The 9593-nt window shown below is 74.0% G+C and overlaps 1 protein-coding gene across 1 annotated transcript; it reads left to right on the top strand.

Annotated features, from left to right (window-relative positions):
* Positions 1–3665: 3665 nt before the first annotated feature.
* LOC143171355 (nck-associated protein 5-like) lies at positions 3666–9362 on the top strand. Its single transcript, XM_076360281.1, is given in 19 exon segments — positions 3666–3701; positions 4197–4238; positions 4317–4424; positions 4891–4959; positions 5072–5110; positions 5203–5322; positions 5409–5522; positions 6041–6404; positions 6407–6530; positions 6532–6835; positions 6837–6915; positions 6918–6995; positions 6998–7132; positions 7135–7777; positions 7905–8058; positions 8183–8261; positions 8370–8663; positions 8849–8988; positions 9126–9362. Coding segments are annotated over 17 exon segments (3075 nt in total). The 5' UTR covers positions 3666–3701; positions 4197–4238; positions 4317–4322.
* Positions 9363–9593: the final 231 nt, after the last annotated feature.

Here is a 9593-nt window from a genome sequence, read left to right as displayed (position 1 = left end):
GCATCTACCCTCCCTTGTGAATCCTCCCTCGTGCCGAGTCGCGGCGGAGCCCGTCGGTGGGACACGTGTGGAAAACCTGCAGGTGCCGGTGTCCTTGCCCAGCACCGGGCTGAGCCGCAGCTCCAGCTCCTCTGCCGGCATCATTCCTGGAGCGGCGGGGGCTGAAACTCCAGAGCGGGGACCCCAGACCCTCCTTCCCCTGGCTCTGCCTGCCCTCGCCGTGGGGCCGGGCTGGCCAGGGCAAAAGCCGTAGGGGGACTCGAGGCGGGGAAAGAACGGGGCGGCTCTCCACGCTCACCGGAGTTGGGGGGTCCTTTGCCGTGGGAAATGGTCCGTGCCTCTTGTGTCCTGGGGGGCTCTGAGGCCAGGGGCGTGATGAGGTCCCTGTAACGTTTTTTCGGTCGGGGGAGGAGGTTCCCTCCCGCGGGTAACCTCCACAATAAAGCGATGGAGATGGGCGCCCAAGTGTCCCCGTGTCCTGCGGCAAGGGCGGGCTGGGGATGGTGGTGGAAGAGCTGAAGGATGGAGCGGCTGTTGCCGTCCTGGGGGGGTTCGGGGCCGCCCTGGGGTGATGAACCCCCCCCCCCTCCCGGCGAGGGGGACCCCCTCTGCTCCTCAAACCTCCGGTCCTGCTGCCGGTGGGAGCCCCGGCCTTATTTCGGTCCTTCACATCGTGGAGCTCGGCGGCTGCGGCGGGGGGGGGGGGGGGGGGGGGGGGGGCAGCAGAGCCGGGCCCAGCCCGTGCGGGCTCCGTGGGGCGCGGGTCGGCCCGGTCCCGGCCCGGGGCAGCGGGGTCCCGGTCGCTCGGTGCCGTATCCCCGTCGGGGTGGGGCCGGGCGCTGTGCGCGGTCCGGGGGGCACCGGGTCCCATTCGGGCAGCTCCGGGGATCGGGGTGGGGGGAGGCACCGGGCCGGGGGAACGAGCCCGGTCCCAGGGAGGGGATGCGGCGGCGGTACCGGGAGACCCGCCGTCCCCGCCGCCACGGGACCCCCCACCCCCCACCCCCACCCCGCCGCCCCCGGGCGCGGATTGGCGGCGGCGGGGGCGCAGGGCGGAGCCGGCCCGGTGGAGCCATGACATCACCGCCGCCGCCGCCGGGCCAGCCCCGGCCCCGGTCCCGGCCCCGGCCCCGGTCCCCGCCATGCCGCCCCGCGCCGCCGCCGCCGCCGCCCCGCCGTAGCCCCCGGTGAGTCCGGCCGCGCCGCGCCGCGGCGGGAGGGCGGGCGGGGAGCGGCGGCGGCGCCGGGAGCTCCCCGGGGAAGTCGGGCCGCAGCTCGGGGACCCCGGCAGCCCCGCGGTGCGGAGGGGGGTCCCCGCTGCCACCGGGCACCGGAACGTGCCGCGGAGGGGGGCCTGGGCGGCGGGGCCAGGGGTCCCCCGGGCAAAGCGGTGCGGGGAGTCCCGGCCGGTGCCCCCCATACATCCCCGGTGCCTCCCGGTGTATCCCGGCTGTCCCGGCTGCATGTCCCTGCTGTCCCCGGGCTGTTGTCCCCAGAACATCCCATGTGCCCCCGGCGCATCCCGCCTGTCCCCAGTCTGTCCCCGATGTCCCCGGTGTGTCCCCACCATCCCCTGGTACATCCAGGCTCTCTCCCCGTCTCTCCCTGCTGTGCCCTGGCTGTCCCTGCTGTGTCCCCAGTGTCCCCAGTGCATCCTGGCTGTCACTGGTGTGTCCCCCACTGTCCTCCATCCCACCCACCAGTCCCCACTGTCCCTGGTACATCCCGGCTGTCCCCCATGTGTCTCTGCTGTCCCCACTGCATCCTGGCTGTCCCCAGTGTCCCCACTGCATCCTGGCTGTCCCTGGTATGTCCCCAGTGTCCCCACTGCATCCTGGCTGTCGCTGGTGTGTCCCTGGTGAGTCTCAGCTGTCCTCAACGTGTCCCTGCTACCCCAAGGCTGTTTCTCCAGCACATCCCACTTGTCCCTGGTGCATCCTTGGCCGTCCCCGGGGTGTCCTCGCTGTCCCCGGTGGCATCCCCGCTGTCCCCACTGTCCCCATTGTGTCCTGGCTGCCCCAAGAGCAGCCCAGCCCCTGCAGCCCAGCTGGGTTGGGGACACTTGGGGCTGTCACCCCCATGTCCCCGGGCTTGGGGTGGGGACCCTGGTGTGGGGCCAGGCCAAGGCCAGCCTGTTGCGGCCGTGCCGTGGCACCATGGTCCGGGTGCAGGGGACTGTTCCCTGCCGTGCTGGCATGTCCACAGCCGCGTGGTTTGGGCACGTGCTGTGTCCCCGCGGTGCCTGGGGCGGCGGGTGCGAGCGGCTGCTGTCCCTTGGCCCAGGGTGACCAGGGGGGACTGGGGAGGGGGACATGGGCTCTGGGTGCCCCTGGCTCTGCTGGAGCTGCATCCCCCTCCCCACAGGGACCCTCATGCTGCCCCTGCGGGGCCCTGTGCTGGGGGAGGGGATGGCTGCGCCGTCCATCTGTCGGGGCCCCCCTGGCCATGCCCTGCTGGTGGGGCCTGGGGGGGCCGCGGGCTGCTCTTCCCCTCCAGACAGAGCCTCACTTCCCCCCGTGACGCAGCCGGAGCCGCCGGCCCCGGGGCCGCTTCCTGCGCCGGGGGCAGCGCGAGGGGGGCCCACGAGCCCACGGGCACCATGGGCCGCCCTGGGGACCCGCCTGGGTTTGCTGCTGGCCCTGCGGGCTGCAGGAGGACAGGGACAGCACGTGCGAGGTCCGGCCGCGTGTGCCGGTGAGGGTGCACGGTGCTGCTGTGCATGGTGCCAGCGGGGTCCCAGGGTGTGTGGCCAAGGTCACGCAGCACATCGGGTTGGGGACGGCTGGCTTGGGGCTTGGTGGGGACGCGGGGAGCATCCCACAGCCCCTCTCTGCACCCGTCCCCGCTGCGCCGATGGGGGCTGTAAATACTGGCGCTCCGGTTGTTTTTGCTGCTGTCGTTGCGCTGGGTGGGAGAAGGTGGCAGAGTTTGCTCCGGGGCCGTCTGGCGGCCCCCAGCACTCCCACCCATGGGGCAGCCATGTGGGGTCCCCGGCAGGGGACAGGGCTGTCACAAGCGCTGCATGCACCCCAACCTCGCCTGCTTCCAGTGACCTCCCTCCCGGCCTCGCCACCTCCATCACACCCAGACCCTCCCGTTGTCCCCTCTGGTTCCCCCTGCACCGCTGAACCCCCCCGCCGGGTCTGGGTGAGCTGGAGCCGCGTGGCCCCGTGTGAACCCCAACCCCTGCCCAGCTCCTGGGGTGCAGGGTGGGGGCCACGGCCTGGAGCCACAGCACGGCTCCGTGCCTGGAGCCCCGGGGGCCTCCCCAAAGGGTGTCCAGGGTCCTGGGGGTCCCTCTCCAAAGGGTGCTGGGTGCCCCAGAGGGGTCCCTCTCCGTGGGGTGCCCTGTACCCCCGGGGGTGCCCGGTGCCGCAATGGGGATGCCCGATGCTTTCTCTCCCGGGATGCCCGGTGTCCCGGTGCCGCCTCTCCCGGGGGTCCCCGGTGCCCCGGATCCCCCGTGCCGGTTCCCCGGTGCTCCCTGCCCAGGGCTGGCGCTGGCGGAGCCGCGCACCGGGGGCGGCGGCGGCGGCGGCCCCGGCTCCTCCCCGGCCGCGGCGGGAAGGCGGAGCCGGGCCGCCGCCGCCTCCCAACAATAGCGCGGCCGGGCCGGGTCGGGATGGAGCCGCCGCCGCCGCCGGGACCGGTCCCGGGGCCGCGCTGAGCGGGGACGGGCGGCGCCGCCGGGAGCCCCGGGCGTGAGTGCGCGGCGGGGGCGGGAGCGCGGCGGGGGGGGCCCAGGCTGGGGCCGATGCCGGTGCCCGGTGCTCGGGGCCGGCCCTGTTCCGGCGCGCATGGGGCGAGCGGTGCGGGGAGGCACCGGCGCCGGGGAAGCCCCGGGGGAAGCGGGGGTGTCCGGTACCGGGGCTAGAGCCGGGGGGGGGGCCCGTCTGCACGCCGGGGGTCCTGTGCACCGGGTGCTGCGCATTCCGGTGCCCCGAGGCTGGTGTCAGCCCCGGGGGTGCTGTGCATCCCGGTGCCCTGGTGCCGGTACCGGGGGTGCTGTGCATCCCGGTGCCTCGGGGCTGGTGCTCCTCCCAGGGTCCCTGCACGCCCCGGGAAGGGACATGGGTGGCTGGGGCAGCAGGAGGGGTCCCTGTGGCTCCGGGTGCTGGTGCCGGTGGGGGTCAGGGCTTGGCCCCAGGGCTCCCCCGAGGCTTCGTCCCCCACCTCAGCCCCGTTCTCCCCCACAGGTGACACTGCGGAGGGACGGGGCTGGGGACGTCCCAAGCAAGGTAAGGGGGGTCCGGGCTGCCCAGGGCCTGGCAGTGCCGGCCAGCGGGGACCCCGGCCTGACGTGCGTCCCCCTGCAGCCAGCGATGTCGGAGAGCGTGGCCGAGGCGCCGGGAGACGGGAGCCCCGTGGCACTTGGCGAGACGGGCACCAGCCATGAGCTCCTGCAGCGGCTGCGGGAGCTGGAGGTACGGTGGGGGCTGGCAGCTGGGACCACCGAGAGCCGGGACCACCGGGCAGCCGTGGCTGGTGCCACTGGGCAGCCATGGCTACCAGAAACTAGGGCCTCCAGGGCAGCCATGGCCACCAGGCAGCCGTGGCCATTGCCTTCGGGCAGCTGTGGCCATTGCCTTCAGGCAGCCGTGGCCTGTGCCACCGTGCAGCCATGGCCACCATGCAGCCATGGCCACTGCCATCGTGCATCCAGTGCTACCAGGCAGCCGTGGCTGGTGCCACGGAGCCAGCAGCCCAGACGCCACGGTGGGGGGAAGCACTTTCCTGCTTTCCGTGGCCCTCGTGTGTCACCGCTCCTGGGGCAGCCCCGTCCTTCCATGCGTGGCCCTGGGTCCCACCAGGCAGAGGAGGGGTCCCCTGGGGTCCAGGCACCTGTGCCCCTGTGCCGTGTCCCCTGAGCCGTCCCTGCTCTGTCTGCAGGCAGAGAACTCGGCCCTGGCTCAGGCCAACGAGAACCAGCGGGAGACGTACGAGCGCTGCCTGGACGAGGTACCGGGGGGGGGGGGGGGGCACGTGGGACACGTGTGCACACACGTGTGCCAGAGCACAGGGCTGCGCATGCCCTCGCACCCCACCCAGGCCCCCCCCCTCTGCTCCCCAGGTTGCCAACCATGTGGTGCAGGCGCTGCTCAACCAGAAGGTGGGTGTCGGGGGGTTGTGGGGGGCGGCGGGTGGGCTGGAGGAGGACTGGGGGGGGTCCCAGCTGACGCCCCCTCCTCCCGCCCCGGCCAGGACCTGCGTGAGGAGTGCATCAAGCTGAAGAAACGGGTCTTTGACCTGGAGCGCCAGAACCAGGCGCTGAGCGACCTCTTCCAGCAGAAGCTGCAGCTCTCGGCTGGATCCCTGCCCCAGGTGCGTCTGGGGCTGTGTTGGTCCTGATGGGGGTCACAGGGCAGAGCCCCCCTCAAAGCTTAACCCAGCATCTCCCTCCTCTCCAGCTGCCACTGCACCCGGTGCCGGTGCCCCTGGATGCCGCAGCCAGTCCCCAGCCGGGCTCCACTGAGCAGCCGCCCCCGCCGCTGACCCCCAGTCATTGCATCGCCCCGCTGGAGGTGGGTACCGGCGTCTCTGAACCCCCCTGCTCCAGTGTCCCCCTCTCCGGGCTGTGGCATCCCCCTTCCCAAGCTATTGCCTTTTCCAAGTCTGCGGTGTCCCCACGCCTGTGGTACGCTGCTTTCTGTGCCTGTGGTGTCCTCCCCTCTGTCCCCTTCCCTGGGTCCATAGTGTCCCCATCCCTGAGCCTGTGGCATCGCCCTCTCCAAGCCCGACTGCCCACGGTGTCCCTGCCCCTGAGCCTGTGGTGTCCCCTTCTCTGAGTCGCTGGCATCCCCCTCTCTGAGCCCCTCCACCTGTGACGTCCCCGGTTCCAAACCCCTTTGCCCCCAGTGTCCCCGTCCCCGACCCCGTTGTGTCCCCATCCCAAACCCCATTGCATCCCTCTCCCCGTCCCCCTCCACCCGTGGTGTCCCCAGGGCATCCCCCTCTCCCAGCCCCACCACCCCAGCCCCAGCACGGTGTCGTGGGGCTCAGCGCTGGGTGCCCATGGGGTGACAGTGCCCGGTCCCCGCAGGTGACCCCGCCGGTGCCGTCGGGCAGCCCCGGGCTCAGCCCCGGTGCCCCCCCTCTGGACGCCCTCTCCCCCTTCTTCAAGAAGAAAGCCCAGATCCTGGAGGTGCTGCGCAAGCTGGAGGAGACGGACCCACTGCTGGGGCCCCCCCCGGCCTCCCCCGGCTCCCCTGAGCCCTGCGCTGCCCCAGGCTGGCCCCCCTGCCCGCTGCGGGGGCCGGGGGCTGCTGGGGGGTGGCGGGGGGCTGAGGGCAGCCCCTGCTCCTCGCCGGAGGAGGCTGCGCCACCGCGGGGGGCCCTGCTCAGCGCTTTGGCCGAGCGGCTGCTGCGGGGCGAGGGGGGGTGCTGCCGGCGCAACGGCGAAGCCCCTGGGGGCCCCCTCGGCAGCGGCGTGGCGAGCACCCCGCTTTCCTGGGGCTCTACGCCCCAGGCGAGGAGAGCCCCGAGGGGGGCTTCGCCCCGCTCTCACCCGGGGGGACACCAACCCCCTGCCCTCCCCCCCAAGGTGCTCAAGCTGCCGCCCCCCCCTGGGGCACTGCGCCTCAGCCCCCAGCTCACCCGCACCTCCAAGATCCCCTGCCGCGGCGGCAACCCCGAGGCCTCACCGGCGCTCAGCTGCCGCGCTTCCCCCGACGCCCCCCTGGAGCCCGGCTCCCCCGAGCCCCCTGCCTTCCCCCCGCCACGCAACTACGAGGCAGCAGAGCAGCCCCCTGGGCCGCCGGGCCCCCCTGGCAGCGGGGAGCGGGCGGCTGCCTCCCCTCCCAGTGCCCGCCGCGGCACGGGGGTCTCTGCCCCCTCCCCGCCGCCCTGGCAAGAAGCCCCCCGAGCCGGGCTACCTGCCCTTCAAGGAGCGCCTGGCTGCCCTGGGCAAGCTGCGGGGGCTGAGGGCCGTGAGCCCCCTGGCCCGGGGCGGCCCGAGCGAGGCCACGGGTCTGAGCCGCGGCCCCCTCCCCGGGGGGGCTTGGGGGCAGTCTGAAGCACCCCGAGCCGGCACACGGTGGGGAGCCCCTGGCCCGCTGCTACTCCTCTGGCTCCATGGGTGAGCCCGGCAAGGCCGGGGGCAAGGGGCGCCCCGCCGGTGGCAGGACCCCACCGCGGGCCCCCCGGCTCCCCCCGCCAAGGCCGCCCGCAGCCCCCACGGCAGCCCCACCAAGCTTCCCACCAAGGCGGGTGCCGGCAAAGCTGGGACGCCACGGAGCGAGGAGCCGGCGGGCGCCAAGGCAGCAGGGGCCTCCCGCAAAGCACCACCGGCCCCCGAACCCCCCAGCACGGGGCCGCCACCGGGTGCCGCCGGGCACTCGGCCATCGAGGAGAAGGTGATGAAGGGCATCGAGGAGAACGTGCTGCGGCTGCAGGGGCAGGAACGGGCCCCGGCGGGCGAAGCCAAGGGGAAGGCAGCTGGCGGCTTGGCCAGCTGGTTCGGGCTGCGCCGCAGCAAGTTGCCGGCTCTGAGCCGTCGTGGCGATGGGGGCCGGGGCCGGGAGTGGGCCGGGACGCCGGCTCCCCTGCGCCGGGAGGTCAAGCTGGCCGCCCGCAAGCTGGAAGCCGAGAGCCTCAACATCTCGAAGCTGATGGAGAAGGCGGAGGATCTGCGCAAGGCGCTGCGGGAGGAGCACGCCTTCCTGCAGGGGCTGGCGCTGGAGAAGGGGCGCCCCCGCGGGCCCCCCCGCGGCCCCGGCCACCTCCCGGTGATGTACCAGGAGGTGACGGCCGAGACCTTCATGCAGCAGCTGCTTGACAGGTCAGCGGTGGCCCAGGGGCTGGGGGGGGGGGGGGGGGGGGGGGGGGGGGGGGGGGGGGGGGGGGGGGGGGGGGATGAGGGTGGTGGGTGCCCCCCGCAGCCTGCCCTGACCTGGCGTTGTCCCCAGGGTGGACGGGAAGGATGTGCCCTACGAGAGCCGCCTGGAGCACAAGCGGGAGCTGTGTGACCTCCGGCGGGTCCCCCCCGATGCCAAAGACCCCCGGCTCTGCCGCCCGCCCCGCAACGGCATCGTCGGACACCTGCGGGAGCCCCCTGACAAGGTGAGGCCAACCCGCCCTCCCCCCAACACCCCCCCCCACCCCCACCCCCCCCCCCCCCCGCCGGCCGTGTGCCCTCTCTGTGGGGGACCCCCATGGCCGCTCACCCTCTCCCCCCCCCCCGCAGGTGCCTGACGTGGGGCTCCGGGACGAGCTGCCATCGGACGAGAGCTTGTCCGAGTCAGGGACGTCGCAGCACTTTGCTGGTGAGGGGGTGCTGGGGGGGGGGGTGGGGGGGAGGAGGGGGGGGATAAGGTGGGGAGGGGGGCACCGGGGTGGACCCCTGGCACTGACGCCTCCGCTTGTGCCGGCAGCCTGTGGGTCGCTGACGCGGACTCTGGACAGCGGGATTGGGACCTTCCCGCCCCCCGACTACGGGGGGGTCCCCGCCAAGAGCACCCCTAAACCGCGGGGCCGCCCTGAGCCGCTGCCCGGCGCCGTGCCAGCGCGGCCACCTGCCATCACCAAAGTGCCGCGCAAGGCCCGGACGCTGGAGCGGGAGGTGCCCAGTGCGGAAGAGCTGCTGGTGGCCGGCAAACACCGGAGCGCCCCGGCGTGCCGCCCCCCGGCCCCCCCTGGCCCACACGGCCACCGCACCAGTCCCCAAGGTCAGTGTCGTGCCGGGGGCATGCGAGGCCCCGCCGATGGTGCTGGGCGTACACCCATGTTCGTGCAAGGCGCAATGGGGCTTGGCACCCTGTGGGGAGGGGGGAGTTGGGGCGGGGGGGGGGGGGGGGGGGCCTGCAGGTGAGTACTGACACACCACCCCACCCCCCCCGGCCTTTTCCCTCAGATGCCGGTGACAATGCCGGGAAGCCGCGGCGCGTCCAGCAGAGCAAGAACTGGACCTTCCCGAATGCCAAAGCCTGCAGCGCCGCCGACCCCTTCCTCTGCCCCCCCGGGGGGCTGGAGGGGCTGCACCGTCCCACACTGGTAAGGGGGGGGGGCCCGGGGGGGGGGGTGGGGGAGGCGGCTGTGGGACCTCTCTGCCAGCCCTGGGCTGTAATTGGCATTGGCAGGGAGCGGGGGGGCGCAGTGAGCCGCCCCCTCACCACGCTGCCCCTCCCCAGGCGCCCGTGTGCAGCCCGGCGGGGCGTCGAGGGGCATCCCCGGAGGCCCCCCCACCGCTGCCCCCCACCCTGAGCGCCAGCAGCAGCCGGACGCCCAGCGCCTCGGACGTGGGGGACGAGGGCAGCACGGAGGCCCGGTCACGGGACGGGGGGCACGGCCCCCCAGGGCTGGAGCACTCCGAGTCACTCAGCGACTCCCTCTACGACAGCCTCTCCTCCTGCGGCAGCCAGGGCTGAGCCCCCCGCCCCGGCCCGGCCGCACTCGCACGTCTTCCGCTCCCCCCCCCACCCCCAAACCCCCCCCCCCCCACCTCCACCCCACTGCCCCCCGCTCCGGTCTGGGGGTGCTGCCCGGGGTGGGGGTCCCGGTGCCCTGCCGTCCCCCCCGGCTCTCTCCGATGGTGCTATTGCAGTGTACAGCCCCCGCCGCCGGGTTTTTAACTCAATAAAGCCGCCCTCCCCCGGTTT

The sequence above is a fragment of the Aptenodytes patagonicus genome, chromosome 27, assembly GCF_965638725.1.
Source record: "Aptenodytes patagonicus chromosome 27, bAptPat1.pri.cur, whole genome shotgun sequence".
Lineage (NCBI taxonomy): Eukaryota > Metazoa > Chordata > Aves > Sphenisciformes > Spheniscidae > Aptenodytes > Aptenodytes patagonicus.
The sequence above is the reverse complement of the archived record's forward strand: the minus strand, read 5'-3'. Positions and strand labels throughout refer to the sequence as shown.